The sequence below is a fragment of the Gigantopelta aegis genome, chromosome 10 (assembly GCF_016097555.1).
Source record: "Gigantopelta aegis isolate Gae_Host chromosome 10, Gae_host_genome, whole genome shotgun sequence".
NCBI lineage: Eukaryota > Metazoa > Mollusca > Gastropoda > Neomphalida > Peltospiridae > Gigantopelta > Gigantopelta aegis.
In genome coordinates, this window is record NC_054708.1 from 54,709,013 (window position 1) to 54,727,278 (window position 18,266).

Here is an 18,266-nt window from a genome sequence, read left to right on the forward strand (position 1 = left end):
GTTGTTTTATTTTGGGGGGGGGGGGAACAATGTATATAATAATCTTTATTATTAATTAAAAAAAATATTATTAATATCTAAAATATCATATGGTACAAAAAAGGTTCTATATTTATAATAGAGTTAAAATTAATTCTATACTTTTTTTAATTATGAACTTAGTTGAGATATCTCACCTTCAGTATTCAGAAGGTTCATATTACTATTTTTACTGAATAAAAATGGATACATTTGATGTCAGAATGAATACATGAAACAGTTACACAAACGTATGGTTTAAACTTTAAATAATTCACGTATAGGGATATATGAATAAATAATTAATAAGTTTTGTAATTTTAAGGGTTTTCTATTCCCTCCTCTGTGGTTTTAGAGAATGTTGTCAATAAATCCCAGTAGTGGGAAATTAGGTGATAGCATCACTTCAGCTTTGACTTTGTACAGAACTTATTACAGATTGTACAGAAACATTTATTCAATAATTACAGGAATACAGAATTTTGGGGAAAAATACAGTAAAAATGTACACAGGGTAAGCAGCCCTGGGAGGGATTTCCCATTACACATGTAAATAAATATTAAATTCTATATAGCCTATAAACCTGACAACCTTTTTATCAAAGAACAAAAAATGCACTGACCTCTATATTTCATTATAGTCTATAAACCTGACAACCTGTGTATCAAAGAACAAGAAATGCACTGATGTCTATATTTCATTATAGCCTATAAACCTGACAACCTCTGTAATAAAGAACAAGAAATGCACTGACCTCTATATTTCATTATAGTCTATAAACCTGACAACCTCTGTAACAAAGAACAAAAAATGCACTGACCTCTTATATTTCATTATAGCCTATAAACCTGACAACCTTTGTATATATCAAAGAACAAGAAATGCACTGACCTCTATATTTCATTATAGCCTATAAACTTGACAACCTTTGCATCAAAGAACAAGAAATGCACTGACCTCTATATTTCATTATAGTCTATAAACCTGACAACCTGTGTATCAAAGAACAAGAAATGCACTGATGTCTATATTTCATTATAGCCTATAAACCTGACAACCCCTGTAACAAAGAACAAGAAATGCACTGACCTCTATGTTTCATTATAGTCTATAAACATCACAACCTGTGTAACAAAGAACAAGAAATGCACTGACCTCTTATATTTCATTATAGCCTATAAACCTGACAACCTTTGTATATATCAAAGAACAAGAAATGCACTGACCTCTATATTTCATTATAGCCTATAAACCTGACAACCTTTGCATCAAAGAACAAGAAATGCACTGACCTCTATATTTCATTATAGTCTATAAACCTGACAACCTGTGTATCAAAGAACAAGAAATGCACTGATGTCTATATTTCATTATAGCCTATAAACCTGACAACCCCTGTAACAAAGAACAAGAAATGCACTGACCTCTATGTTTCATTATAGTCTATAAACATCACAACCTTTGTTAACAAAGAACAAGAAATGCACTGACCTCTATATTTCATTATAGCCTATAAACCTGACAACCTGTGTAACAAAGAACAAGCAATGCACTGACCTCTATATTTCATTATAGCCTATAAACGTAACAAACTGTGTAACAAAGAACGAGAAATGCACTGACCTCTATATTTCATTATAGTCTATAAACCTGACAACCTCTGTAACAAAGAACAAGAAATGCACTGACCTCTATGTTTCATTATAGCCTATAAACCTGACAACCTTTTTATCAAAGAACAAGCAAAGCACTGACCTCTATATTTCATTATAGTCTATAAACCTGACAACCTCTGTAACAAAGAACAAGAAATGCACTGACGTCTATATTTCATTATAGCCTATAAACCTGACAACCTCTGTATCAAAGAACAAGAAATGCACTGACGTCTATATTTCATTATAGCCTGTAAACCTGACAACCTTTGTATCAAAGAACAAGCAATGCACTGACCTCTATATTTCATTATAGTCTGTAAACCTGACAACCTTTGTATCAAAGAACAAGAAATGCACTGACGTCTATATTTCATTATAGCCTATAAACCTGACAACTTTTGTATCAAAGAACAAGAAATGCACTGACCTCTATATTTCATTATAGTCTATAAAACTGACAACCTCTGTAACAAAGAACAAGAAATGCACTGACCTCTATATTTCATTATAGCCTATAAACCTGACAACCTTTGTATCAAAGAACAAGAAATGCACTGATGTCTATATTTCATTATAGCCTATAAACCTGACAACTTTTGTATCAAAGAACAAGAAATGCACTGACCTCTATATTTCATTATAGTCTATAAAACTGACAACCTCTGTAACAAAGAACAAGAAATGCACTGACCTCTATATTTCATTATAGCCTATAAACCTGACAACCTTTGTATCAAAGAACAAGAAATGCACTGACCTCTATATTTCATTATAGCCTATAAACCTGACAACTTTTGTATCAAATAACAAGAAATGCACTGACCTCTATATTTCATTATAGTCTACAAATCTGACAACCTGTGTATCAAAGAACAAGAAATGCACTGACCTCTGTATTTCATTTAAAGTCTATAAACCTGGCAATCTCTGTAACAAAGAACAAGAAATGCACTGATCTCTATATTTCATTAAAGTCTATAAACCTGACAGCCTTTGTATCAAAGAACAAGAAATGCACTGACCTCTATGTTTCATTAAAGTCTATAAACCTGACAACCTTTGTATCAAACATACAACCCCAATTATTAATAAAGCGTCTTTTTGTAAAATGCTCGGGGGAAAAACGCTGATCCAGTTGATTTGACCCGCATCTGACCTGTGACGTAGCATCCGGTGAATTCCACTCATTCATTAGTAGGTTAGCATGACAACAGCATGTAATGATTCTTCGGAAAATAGCTCATTCTTATCGGACGTTAGTTTGGACATTTCAGACTTGTCGCATTTGTCTCTTTATTTTAATGCTACCTCGACTGGTGAGCAAGAAGGAGAAAATCCATTAGGGGTACTTCCCTATCAGTTTGAACCAGAGTACACCGACGATGATCTGGCGAGCCAAATGTGGCAGCCCGGAGCCCGAACGTTGCCTGGAGACAAAAACAAAGCCCAAATGCTAATGCCGAGGTGTACATTTCACATATTTGGCACAAAGATATACCTCAACACGATGCATTTATATATGTTAAAATAATAAATGTAGGAAAAATAGTTAGGAAAAACTGCATTAACATTCGGTAGGCCTATCTGTTTTTGTCTTCGGGTAATGTTCGGGATTTCGTTATGTACAGCCCGAACATGCAAATAGGCTGAACTGGGGGGATACAGGCTTGGAACAGACAAGTTCTTTAACAAAAGGTTTGGTGCCATTCCCATTGACCATCTTAGATAATTGTTGTAATCCCCAGGTGTGAAGTGGCCACTGCAAATCGTATCCCATCTTGACGGTCCTTTCCAATACGCACGTGTTCAATTTAAGAACCGCTTCCATGCAAACAGTGTCAGTTTGTCTTTCTGAAAAATATGCAAACTTCTTTTGCCTTTAACTGCAGCTTTTGTATACACTGAACAATAATATTCCACACATACAATTCAGTTCAATAGAATAACATTTTCGCGTTTTAAAAATACATGTGTTCATATATATTGTAAAAGGTATACGTAGATACCAAACAATAGTGAATTATGTTTTTGATAAATCTAGACCTTTAATGGAAGTATATATATTCAGAAAATAGAAGGAAGCTGACGCAGTAATTCTCAAAATTATATGCTTTAGTTAGTATACACAAATTTCACATCATCCATTCATTTGTATCGTATTTGCAGGGCCGTATCTAGTATGGATAAGGTGGCCGTTGCAGACCCTAAAAATACGAAAATCAAGTACGATGTTTAGGTTAAAAGTGCCTTTTTTTGTCTACTTTAAGCTTTCAGCCAGGAAATAATTTGAGGCTATAGGTAATAAAAGAAAAACAGATCATAACTACCCCTACTAGGTAGTTATGGACTTGGGGTATCTTTTGAAATTGGATACTGTACTTCTACAGATTTTAAAGAGTAATTATCTTACTATAATCTTTCTAAAAATTATTTTTAAAATATATTTACCCTTCATACCCTCTAGCAGAAACCCTGTACCTGTGGCCTGATTCTTTTTCTACTGCCTCCCCACTTAAACTAACAAATTATTCTAGACAAAGCCGACGAAGTGAGAACAGACGAAGGTGGCCAGAACTAAAATATTCCTACCTGTGATATAGGTATTAGCAACTCAACACAACTGTAAATATGAGTGACATAATGAGATGTACAGAACCAAGGCTGGGTTCAGCTTGCAATAGCAGTATTAAAATTGTCCTACCTGTGGTACAGGTGTTATTAGCAACTCAACACAACTGTAAATACAGACCTGTCAACCCTCCTGGATTCAGCAGGAGTCTCCTGGTATTTGATGAAATCTCCTGACAACCTGTGCAGGAGACAATTTCTCCTGTTAAATAACATTTTTGTAGGCATAAAAAAAAATCAATCCCCTTTTGCCAAAATAACATAAGGCCCAGAGTTGACAGCAATATACACGATGCATGTTAAAATCACATGTCACAGCAAGACAAAGAAAATACCATTTAGCTATATAAACATACTTGTGTCAGTTAATTTGTATGTTTGTGCAGTAAAATGTTGGTAACAAGGGTACACTTCAATAGATTTTTTTTTTACAATTAATAAATGTTGTGTTTGATATAAAGTTATCCACGGAAATGGGTATAATTCCGGTATATTTCACACAATGTCCGTAATGAGGTTTTACTTATGATTAATGGAAATATAATGTTTATTGCATCATTATAATGATTTTAAATAAGTACCACGCCACTGTTCCTCATTATAGTAAAAACTGAATATTAATTTATAAGATTTATATAAATTTGTTTTAGGTACACAAACCACATATGATGACGTAAGTGTAATGCCATCAATTTTTTTTTTTTTTTCTTGTTAATGTTCTTAACATTTTTGGATAAAAAAGATATTTTTGTAAAAATATTTATTAAATCATAATAATATTTAAACTTTAAAAAGAAATATATATACACACATATTTTTATTTTATTTTTTAATTAATTAATTTTTTTTATTTTTTTTAAAGCCAAGATCTAAGGTTAAAAAGTATATATGACATTATGTAGTGTTCATATAACTTATTGTAATAATGTTTACAACAACCTTGCGATTTTGGGTTAAGTTGTGTGAAGTTAAAAAATCTCCTGTTTTTTGACAAAATCTCCTGCATTTTCAACACACACCTCCTGCTTTCTCGTGACTAAAGGTTGACAGGTCTGTAAATATGAGTGACATAATGAGACGTACAGAACCAATCAGCTTGTAACAGCAGTATTAAAATTGTCCTACCTGTGGTAGAGGTGTTATTAGCAACTCAATACAACTGTAAATATGAGTGACATAATGAGACGTACAGAACCAAGGCTGGGTTCAGCTTGTAACAGCAGTATTATGTTGAAGTACTGGCATCATGCACATGTACAGAACCAAGGTTGGGTTCAGCTGAGTTCAGCTTAACAGCAGTCTTATGTTGAAGTACTGGCATCATGCACATGTACAGAACCAAGGCTGAGTTCAGCTTGTAACAGCAGTATTATGTTGAAGTGCTGGCATCATGCACATGTACAGAACCAAGGCTGAGTTCAGCTTGTAACAGCAGTATTATGTTGAAGTGCTGGCATCATGCACATGTACAGAACCAAGGCTGAGTTCAGCTTGTAACAGCAGTATTATGTTGAAGTACTGACATCATGCACATGTACAGAACCAAGGCTGAGTTCAGCTTGTAACAGCAGTATTATGTTGAAGTACTGGCATCATGCACATGTACAGAACCAAGGCTGGGTTCAGCTTGTAACAGCAGTATTATGTTGAAGTACTGGCATCATGCACATGTACAGAACCAAGGCTGGGTTCAGCTTGTAACAGCAGTATTATGTTGAAGTGCTGGCATCATGCACATGTACAGAACCAAGGCTGGGTTCAGCTTGTAACAGCAGTATTATGTTGAAGTGCTGGCATCATGCACATGTACAGAACCAAGGCTGAGTTCAGCTTGTAACAGCAGTATTATGTTGAAGTACTGGCATCATGCACATGTACAGAACCAAGGCTGGGTTCAGCTTGTAACAGCAGTATTATGTTGAAGTGCTGGCATCATGCACATATACAGAACCAAGGCTGGGTTCAGCTTGTAACAGCAGTATTATGTTGAAGTACTGGCATCATGCACATGTACAGAACCAAGGCTGGGTTCAGCTTGTAACAGCAGTATTATGTTGAAGTGCTGGCATCATGCACATGTACAGAACCAAGGCTGGGTTCAGCTTGTAACAGCAGTATTATGTTGAAGTGCTGGCATCATGCACATGTACAGAACCAAGGCTGGGTTCAGCTTGTAACAGCAGTATTATGTTGAAGTGCTGTCATCATGCACATGTACAGAACCAAGGCTGGGTTCAGCTTGTAACAGCAGTATTATGTTGAAGTACTGGCATCATGCACATATCCTTATTTTAAAGAATATTGGTTGCAGTGGACTTGTAGTTGGGAAGAGTCTAGCACCTAACATTCATCTTAGTGGTCAGACTCAGTTTTGTTCCGTTAGCAGATGGACCGATGTTTATTAATATGGTACAAACTTGGTGTATGAAAACTCATGTATTTAACATAATATGGGGTAAAATTAAAGGGGCGAGACCACTGTATGATCCTGATTCAGAATTGGAAGTCCTTTGTGTCCAGGCAGTTCAGACTTGAATACTGTACACAGATATACATGTAGGTAGGTAAACACAATTTGCGGTGACACTGTCTATATGTGTTGCTACTGACACTGTGGTTACTTTAGACATTAGTGTAGACATTAATGCAGAGGGCACTCCATTTCGTGTCAACCTAATGAAATCATACTTTAATAGCTCCGATATTCGTGAAAAATTTTTGACTTATAGGCGAAGATATGCGGTAGGTTACTGTTCATCCCAATGCCAAGTGTCTATAGTTAATTGTACTTTTCATTTTGTGAAGAAAACTGCGATTAAAAAAAATTAAGTTTTTCATCTGGAAACACTCCACGTGTAACCCAATGTGTAGAACATTAAAAGAAATTGTGATCTTTTGTGTGCTCTCATATTACAAAGTATCCTCTATCAACCAATAAATGATGTTCTTTTCTGTAATATCCATTTTATAATATGTAGGTAAGTAAACATACATGTATTTCAGACCTGTGTGAACGATATCTGGAGTGAGGGGCACAATCTCTAATAATGGGGCAGTCAAGCGGTGGGTCACAAGCAATATATATTTTTTTTAATTTATATATTGGCACATAAAAAATGTACATTTTTATCATCAAGTATGGAAGCACAGGTCCATCTTCCCAGACTTATTCATATAGGTTATTTTTATTTTAGCAACAGCATCATTCATTCTTTTTCTCTTTTTTTCTGTCTTATTCTTCTTCTTTTTTTCTTTTTTTCAATGAACTAATTTTGTAAATGGTCACAACACATTTCATGAATAAGGCTGAAATATGTTACAACATGCGTCATCTTGGACTTGTTGTCGGTGTTTGATTTAATAATATGTAGTCCCGATAATCCTGATATACACTTACAGTACTATAGGTTTGGGGCATGCAAATAAAAATACATGTACTGACGTTAATTGTTATTTCATTCTATTTTAAATCAAATAAATATATTTTTAAATACTTTACCTTAATAATAAATATTTTAAAACAAAATTATCTAAAAACATTTGTTAAATGTATTAGCCCATTCAATTATCATAGAAAATGTCATTTTAAGCCTTGCAAAAGAAAAGTAGGCCTACCCTCAAATGCATTTGATTGTCGTTTTTAAATAAAAGACATCCATACAATTTATTTTTTATTCTGAATCTTCTTAATTTATATGAATCATGTTTCTCTTATTCTGAATCTTCTTGTTCTAATTTATATGAATCATGTAATAATTTTGCTGTCACCAGTTTCTCTTATTCTTTATTTTTAAAATCGGGGCAGGACGCATAGCCCAGTGGTAAAACACTCGCTTGCTGAGCAGTCTGTTTTGGATCGATCTTCATCAGTGGGCCCATTGGGCTATTTCTCGTTCCAACCAGTGCACCACGACTGGTATATCAAAGGCTGTAGTATGTGCTATTCTGTCTGTGGGATAATGTATATAAAATATCTTGCTACTAATGGAAAAATATAGCGGCTTTCCTCTCTAAGACTGTCAAAATTACCAAATGTTTGACATTCAATAGCCAATAACTAATAAATCAATGTGCTCTAGTGGTGACATTAAACAAAACAAACTTTATTTATTTTTAAAATCCGACCGCAGGTGTCAAAGATGGGAGTGCGATACTAGGATGAACTCACTAAGGTATATAAAGAAAATGGGTTACATGCGTAAACTGATTATATAACGATACTTATATCTTTACGTCTGAAGTAAAGTTAACGCACTTCGGAAAGTTGGGAACTTTCGATATCTTATTACTAATGCACATGCATCAGCTGTGTACTATTTATTTCCGGGTTAAACCCTAATGTTCCTGGACTAATGGCTCCATGATAGAGCGGGTTCAAAACTATGGGGTTCCATGTGTCAGTATCTGTCACTGCAGTTGATTATACTGCCCTATGATAAAAGGTTCTTTAAGTGTGTCTGTAACTGGATTGACAGTGATGAAGTAGGTATGGATGATTTCAAGGTTTTGCCTTCAGGATACCCATGGGATCGGGAAAACAGGAAAAAAGGTTTTTTTAAATTCCCTGCAGGGAACATTCAGGGAATTTGAAATTTTGGTCTGATTCAGTGAAAATACAGGGAATTTTATTAGGGTGTAATGGAATCTGGAAAAATATTAGGGAATTTTGTTGAGTTCTATATTGTATATACATGGGTATATATACAAAATCATGTAAAAATGTAATAAACCTAAGATTTTGGATTACTTTGTCTTTTTCATGAGGGTATTGAATGATAGCTACTGCTGATTTTTAGTGTATGTTTCAAAAACTATCTATCTGTTTTTAGTGAGAAATCATCTAATCACTATGTCAAATTGTACCACCAAGGAAAATGGTCTACACCCAAAACACTAGAAGTCAAGAGTACAAGGTTATACCAGACCTATAACAAGTATTGTTATATTTGTAAACCATAATCTTTATATTCAGCATGTAGCTTTTACATGTAGTTATAATACAACATAATGCCTAATGTTTTCCCCAAGGACCACAATGAACATTTGTAGTTTTTATGGCTAGACAATATTAACAGTCACTGAAACACTAGGAAAAACATACTGAGTTGAAATGTCTGACATACATGTATATATTGTCACAATATGTAGATTTTGGTATTTGGAGGTGAAGGTGCAGCTATTGGGGGTGGCAGGAGGCCCTTGTATACAATAAAAAATTCTGCATATCAGACGGGGAAAAAATCTTTTACAACAGGGAAAATACAGGGAATTTTAATTAAAAAATTCTGTGGGTATCCTGATCTTTGTCTTTGCATGGAGACTAAATAAATACAATGGCATGAACCCAATGAATGTGATGACAATGATTAGAATGGGCAGTTATCGGCAAAATGTGTGAAGTTTTTGGACTGGCAGACGTCCTTATTGAGTCATGTATTTGTGAAATCAACATTGCAACAAACCTACCAAAAGTAAACTTGACAGAAGCCACAATCTGATCATGGAAGACTTGCAATGGGAGGAACAGTATAGGTGGGTATCTCAAAGATGGAAGGTATTTGAATAGACGAAAACCAGACTACAAACTCAAAAATTCACTGGGTGGTGGTATTCTATTTTCCCTTAGTCTTCGTCTAGATTGCATTTGAAGTCATACGTAATGACAAGTGTTGTTTTGTTGCCCAAGGCATGACATCATTATCTGTAGTCTGTACCTCTTTCATTATTGTAGGCATGCACTGTACTAGACCTACCATCACTGGGCAGTAACCAACTTCATTGATAGAGGGTCACACAGGACACTAAGCTGTTGAACCCATTCTAGTCTGGAACTGGCTGTTGGCCCACTTTTGTAGGGCAGAGCTCAACTTGGAGGGAAATGCAACATGTATATCATTTTATTTGACTGTATTGAGGAAGTGTATGATTTCTTTTCGTAGATACTGCATTCTTATATGGCTTAGTATACGCTGCTTTCTTGAGTGATCCGCTCATGCCTTTCTTATTTGTGGGCCAAACTGTCTGCACTTCTACAGTATAATACTTGTTGTATGGCTAATCTCTCTGCTATCTAATGTTTCCTCTTTGATGGCATTGTTGTTTGGGCCAGATGTTGGATGGGGTAATGACACACCCACTAGATAGGACTTGGCAACAGCTTCCATAGCCAGACTAGTTTTAACTGCTTGAATGTCTTCATAGGATGAACAGCTTAATTAAGTTGCCAATTCTTTGGATGAGTAAGTTGATCAACTCTGACGTAATGATCTCGGCAGAATAGTTGAGATTCACTTCGATCACTTGACTGGGAAAAATACAGGCCAAATTTACATCTTTCTGAAGCCTTAGTCACTGACTGGTGTATATTTTAGCTACATGTTTGGAGACACATTTGTTTGTCATGGTAGATATTTTTAGCAAGAAGATCTTACAACTCATAACAACAATCATTTATTTCATACAGGTATATATTGGACTTCATTTGAGTCAATATCTTAATTAAGGCTTAATAAAATTACCTTGAACTGAGAAATAAATTGTTCTTTCACTTTATTGCCGAATTAGTTAGAATTTTAACAATTTCAGTTTAATATTCCGACAATTTGATACATTCAGAAAATAATGTATTATTCAATATTAACAATTCTCAATTAATTCATCACTCAGAAACAAGTATTTAACCAACATGTATGCTATTTTTAACTTGTTAACTTTAAATGTTTTACACAACCATATATATGTAAACATGGGACTTAAATAACATTTTAGCAATTCAAGGGATAAGTATGGATGACAATATTAAAGCATATCCAGTTTATAAATTATATAAATATAAACCAAATCATATTTTAAATGTGACAGTTATTACCAATAAAAGTATAAAATAAAATGACATTTTGTAGTCATATTGATAATTTGCCATCTTGTAAAAACCTCCACATCTGTGGGCATTTTATTACAACCATTCTTGAGACAATTTGTAGGAGATGAGAAAATCAAATCAAAATTGTTGAGATTTGCACCTAAGCCACCCTCCCCCAATATAAGAAAACAGTCTATCACCTATTGTTGCTGACAACATACATGTATCAAAAGCATGTCTCTAAATCAAATCTAGTTTATATATTACATAAGAATAAACCACACCGATTTATAAACCAGTAATATATATATATATATATAGTCCTTGGCTTTTGAAAAACCAAGGCGAGTGAAAAATCGCAATCATCAAAATGCTAAGGTGAGTGAAAACCAAGAATTATTAATTATATTATATTTAGCAGCAGTATATATATATATATATATATATATATATATATATATATATATATATATATATATATATATATATATATATATATATATATGATGTGAGTGGTAGCCTACCCTGTAATATTTCGTTTTTAGTTCCCCCTCCCCCTATAATAAATCCATACTGTGATCGATAAACATTGTGGTGGGGATCACCTCCCCCCCCCCCCCCATTAGCTACTTTTTACAGATCTTTATTATGACAGGTGTGTCAGGGTGGGGGAGTCTATTGAAAGTGAGGAGGTAGTATGGGATAATTACAAGATGATCCTATTTTAATCATATATAACCATGTGTATCAATTTTTTTATTTTTTTTTTAAATTATCGTAAATACTATCTAAATCTGCTACATGTATGTTTGGTTGTTTAGCCACTGTTCCCAATGAATTCGATAAATCCTGTGAGAAGTTTTTAAAAAATAACCATGAAAATGTTTTGGACTTGATTGTTAAATGTTCATAATTAGTTAGTGGAGCTCTAGATAGGCTGATACAGGCCTCGATTGTTAAATGTTCATAATTAGATAGTGGGGCTCTAGATAGGCTGATATACAGGCCTCGATTGTTAAATGTTCATAATTAGATAGTGGAGCTCTATATAGGCTGATACAGGCCTCGATTGTTAAATGTTCATAATTAGTTAGATAGGCTGATACAGGCCTCGATTGTTAAATGTTCATAATTAGATAGTGGAGCTCTATATAGGCTGATACAGGCCTCGATTGTTAAATGTTCATAATTAGTTAGATAGGCTGATACAGGCCTCGATTGTTAAATGTTCATAATTAGATAGTGGAGCTCTAGATAGGCTGATATAGGCCTCGATTGTTACATGCAGAAATGAACAACTCAATTGCTATGGCTGGACCAATGTTTTTATCTGTTATGACTTTAACAGAAATTTAATTATTGACTCAGTGTAGTTTAAACGACTTGTGACCTAATTGTCTCATTTAATTAGCACTGTGTTGCTTTTATTTTATTTTCAGGCATTCAATCAGGTATAGATATCATGCTGGATAAACACAAGATTAGTCTGTTTGATACGGTTAGCGTGTCTATAAAACTCCATAGTGACATAGGATTCAGTTACACTGTAGAAATAGGTGACTTAATCTGTAGACCTGACTTTAAAATACTCACAGACCCTAACAAAAACAATTTTTTTTGTTCCAAATTCATGTATAAAACTACAAAGGGAGGAAGATTGAAGGCCATTGTAAAGAAACATACGCCAACTAAGACTGATACGAGTAAATCTCATACATTTATGGTTACTTTACCATATGGCTGCTTGAAGGATATTCAGATCAGTGGTACTTCAAACACCGATTTCAACAAGCCTGCATACCGCACAGTGGAAGATATTCAGTTCACACTGTCTAATGAAAGAGGGTGTGGCAGTGACTTTAAAATAATGAAATATAAATGGAGTTTCAGCCGCTTCGAATCAGAGACTTACGACTTCTGTATTAATGACGACAGCTTTAAAGAGACATTTTCTTTATCCACTGACAATGGAGTTTTAGTTGTGAAAAAACGAACACTTTTAGATGGATATTTCAAAGTCTGCCTGCAAGTTGATGGCACCCATGAGAACAAAACCTACTCTGAAGTCAGTGTTACCTGTGTGAGTATACATTTAAATATTTATTTTATAGAACTTTTCTGTGATTATGTGATTGATGGCAAATTCTAAATGCATACATTGCCATAACGTAATGCTGTTACCTGATTAGTGTTTGATTCTAAATGCATACATTGCTTACATAGCCGTAAATGTATTGCCGTTACCCGAGTACTGTTTGATTCTAAATGCATACATTGTCGTAAACGTAATGCTGTTACCTGATTACTGTTTGATTCTAAATGCATACATTGCTTACATGGCCATAAACGTAATGCTGTTACCTGATAACTGTTTGATTCTAAATGCATACATTGCCATAACGTAATGCTGTTACCTGATTAGTGTTTGATTCTAAATGCATACATTGCCGTAAACGTAATGCTGTTACCTGATTACTGTTTGATTCTAAATGCATACATTGCTTACATGGCCGTAAACGTAATGCTGTTACCTGATTACTGTTTGATTCTAAATGCATACATGGCCGTAAATGTAATGCTGTTACCTGATTACTGTTTGAAAGTATGTGATCTGAAAAGTACATGTACAGTACACGTACCAACCATAGTGGCAATATCGGAGATCGGCTCGGCGGTTTCGGCGGTCTTGGAAAAAAAAATGTTTCCAAACATTCGCCGATCAGCGGATCGGCAATTTTGTAAAATATTTATTTCAACAAGAATTACGTTTGCACTTCATCCAACGCATAGAACTGTTCATTATGATTATATTGACCATGTTTACATGCACATTGTTATTAACAGCTTCAAGTCATAAAAGTGAAACACCAATTTTTAAAAATAAATAAATTGTGAAACTGCATCACGTGCAACTTGCATCACTGGAAGAATTCATTATATATGATGGGGATCAGTTTGATCAGTTTGACTTTTCAATGTGCCACCGATTTAAAAAAAATAAAAAAATGGGGAGGGGGGTGGTTTGAGGGACGGATGTTTAAAACCAAATTGGCTAACAGACTATTTTGTTCCACACCAGTAACAACTTGCTGCGATTCTGCAAATTCGCACCGGTCACTTTGCTGCGAATCTGTGACCTCTTTATCTGTCGGTTGTTGTTAACTGCCGATATGTTATAAATTTAATTTAATTTAAAAAAAACAAAACAAAAAACAACCTTGTATACCGCAGCGTTGACATATGTTTTAAAAGCAGAATTATTAAATTATTATCCTAAAACTTCTGTTATTGATATATTCCGACTGGCATCTTAAATCATTCACTCTATACTGACTATAATAAATTTTAAAACCAAAACACATGATGTAATTTAACTGACCGACAACCCTTGTAGACAGCTGAAAATGGAAAACTATAAAGGAAAAGGAGCATCACTGCATGTGTCGGGGGGGGGGGGGGGTATTGCGGTTTTGAGAGAAAAGAAGTGAAATCGACAAATAAATGTGCATGTGGCTTGCCTACGTGACGTCTGTCACAAGCGGCTAACAAAAACTTCATTTTATTTGTATTATTATTATATGTATTATTATTTAGGGTGTTTTTTAAAATTCCTTTCTTTTTTTCTTTTTCTGTTTTTGCCAATGCAGGCACTATGAAATAATGTTAGCAAGGGGGGAGGGGGTGTCTAGACTGGCGAGCTATGTTTATGGGGGGTGGGGGTTACAAAATAATGTACACAGGCGCATGTGCAGAAAATTGAGTACCGGTGTCTAGACTGGTGAGATTTTTTAGGGAATGTCGGGTCATGCTTCGCAAAAAAAATCGGGAAGGGGGAGGAGGGTAGACCCTGAAGCACACCCCTGTGCACACACGCCTGCAATATAATTAAGTCAATATCATGTTTACGCCGAGTTGTTCAACGATCTTGGCTACAGGTTTTATCTGGTGCTGTTGTTAATGGCCCAGTATATCATCTCTAACCCCCCAATTACATTTTCTCTACTAGCTGTATCAATAACATTGTATACTTGTTTACTGCCGATTTGACCAACGATCGCTGATCGTTTGTGTGCTGCTTTGTTAATATGTGAGCTGGCGTAATTTGAAAAAGGAACTTGTGTACCGGTTTTATCTGGGGCTGTTATTGTTACTGGTGTATTCTCTCTAGCCACCATTTACCCTTTCTCCACTTGCTGTATCAATAACATTGTATACTTGTTTACTGCCGATTTGACCAACAATCGCCGATCATTTGTGTGCTGCTTTGTTAATATGTGAGCTGGCGTAATTTCAAAAAGGAACTTGGGTACAGGTTTTATCTGGGGCTGTTATTGTTACTGGTGTATTCTCTCTAGCCACCATTTACCCTTTCTCCACTTGCTGTATCAATAACATTGTATACTTGTTTACCGCCAATTTGACCAATGATCGCCGATCGTTTGTGTGCTGCTTTGTTAATATACTCTTCAAAAGAAGAAACGCAAAACCACATTGTCGTAACATTTGGAGAATTGATTTAATTATTGAATGGTGAGTCCGATAATTACCAAATGTTGCAGGATTGTTCACAATTCACTCTAGTCCATTGTGAGTAAGTGATAGGACACACCACCAAGGTCAAGGTCATCTGGAGTCAATACCGGGTGTGGCCTCCGCGTGTGTTGACAACTGCCTGGCACCGCCTGCCCATTGAAGCAACCAGAGTACGGATGACGTCCCGGGGGATGGTGGCCCACTCGGCCTGCAAGGCTGCTGCCAGCTCGGGCAGGGTCTGGGGCTGTGGTTGTCGCTGTCGGAGGCGTCGGTCCAACTCGTCCCATAGATGCTCAATTGGGTTCAAATCCGGTGATATCGATGGCCAAGGAAGGACATTAATGTTGTTGTTCTGTAGGAAAGCCGTTGTGAGACGTGCTGTGTGAGGCCTGGCGTTGTCATGTTGGAACACTGCGTTGGCGTTGGCCATAACTGGAACGATGTGTGGCCGGAGGATCTGGTCAATGTAGCCCTGTGCATTCAGGTTGCCCTGCACGTGGACCAGGTCAGTTCTGCCAGTGTGTGAGATGGCTGCCCACACCATGACACTACCCCCGCCGAATCTGTCCACTTCCTGCACGCAGTTTGCCGCATAACGTTCACCACGACGCCTATACACGCGACATCTTCCATCATGACGTCGGAGCAGAAATCGGGACTCGTCACTGAACCACACCTGTCTCCATCGCAGTTGAGGCCATTGTCGTTGAATCTGGCACCACTGCAGTCGGAGTCGACGGTGTTGTGGTGTTAAGACGACACCTCGAACTGGATGTCTGGCACGAATTCCTACCTCACGTAGGCGGTTCCGTACGGTCTGGTCGGATATCCTGCGCAAACCTGGTATTGCTGCGGCTGTGGAGGTGGCAGTAGTCAATCGTTCCCGAAGGTGGCGTACCCGGATATAGCGGTCCTGCCCGGGGGTAGTGACCCGTGGTCGACCGGATCTAGGGAGGTCACGTGTTGATCCATGTTGCTGGTAACGGTCCCACAGTCTGGAGATGGTGCTTGGGGACACATGGAATGCCCTGGCAACGGCCGTTCTGGATTCGCCTGCGTCTAGTCTGCCGATGGCATTGTTTCTCTGCGGTTCACTGAGACGTGGCATGTCCTGGATTGTCAACTGTCGGCCAGATACAGAGGCCAGGCAAGCGAACACCCTGCACTTTTATACTGTCGGTGTTCATGTTGCACGTGCAGACAACGCACGTGCAGTGGTGACATGGTTTGCACGTGGCTGCGTTTTTGCGAATATTCACATTTTGGAACTTTATTGTACAGTAGCTGCGTTTTATCGAATGTAACCGTGGGAATGTGTTTGGGACATGCAATGACCTTATATTCACAAAGCATGAACCGGTAGGAAACATAAAATCGGAGTTATAACCCATTTGTACCCTTTTGCGTTTCTTTTTTTGAAGAGTATATTATAAATGAAAGTAATTACGTTTGCAAATACATTTTAAAACAGACTTACGCTGACCGATCTAGTCGGATTATGTATGCGACATAACACAGGTCCGTACGCAGGGTGGTGTGTTGGTGTGGTGGGGGGGGAGGTGCGATGAGTGCGTATGGCATCACCATTTATTTATTTTTTTAAAATTATTTTTTTAATACCAAAGCTCATATTTTTTCTAGCGAATATAGACAAGGTTACCTAAAGGTGTGGGGTTTTTTGTTTTGTTTTTTTGTGTGATGATCCCATCACGAAGAATTTGCCCCCCCCCCCCCCCCCCCCCCCCAAATTAAAAAAAAAGAGAAGAAATCTTGCCTATGGATTGTAGTTTCTATAAATGGATTTGTGAGGACCAGGGATGGGAGTGATACACCAGCTTACTTTATTTTTCTTCCTTGTGATTTAACAAAAAAACTAACATTTTTATTATTATGTGTGTCAAAATTCAGATTAATAAACCCAAAACAAAATCAATCTTAATAAATAATAGACCAAAAGTAATGATACCTAAAAGGAAGGGGGGGGGGGGGGGGGGGTGCACAATCTGTTATAGTAATATCAATTCATTTTAATTTGGTTTTTGTGCCTATTTTCACACAATCTGGTAAAAAAAATAAAAAGTGGTGGTGGGTGGGTGTGAGACGTACAGCATGAATACAGCATGGCTAGCTGGAACAACAGCACCGACAGCAACTGCCATATGTATGTGTGTGTCTGTATTATTATAATAACAACAAATGAACAATAATTATGATTTTTTTAAAAACTATTTTTATTGACTTTATTTTTTTTAAATTATTTATTTTATTATTTAATTGAAATTATAATTATATATATATGTAGGCCTGAGAAATTATGTTTAGGGGGTCAAAATGACAAACATAAAAAGGTTGTATACAAAATTAGGATTGTGTTGAAAATGCATTGTATTTAAGCATAATATAGTGTCACAGACTATGTTTTTATCTACCGATATTTTTGTTTGATAATTTCTTTAGGATTGTATCCAACATACTTTTCTAACCAAATTTAAATATGTTGAATCTTAAAACATGTGTTGGGCATTTGAAAAATAATGCTTATGTAGTCAAAATAACAAAAACACGC

At 36.1% G+C, this 18,266-nt stretch overlaps 1 protein-coding gene across 1 annotated transcript in view; it reads left to right on the forward strand.

Annotated features, from left to right (window-relative positions):
- LOC121383696 overlaps positions 1–18,266 on the forward strand; it is a 72,128-nt gene that overhangs the window by 23,612 nt on the left and 30,250 nt on the right. The window contains exon 7 of the mRNA XM_041513790.1: positions 12,607–13,247. Within this exon, the coding sequence (XP_041369724.1) occupies positions 12,607–13,247 (641 nt within the window). The remainder of the gene's footprint in view (positions 1–12,606; positions 13,248–18,266) is intronic.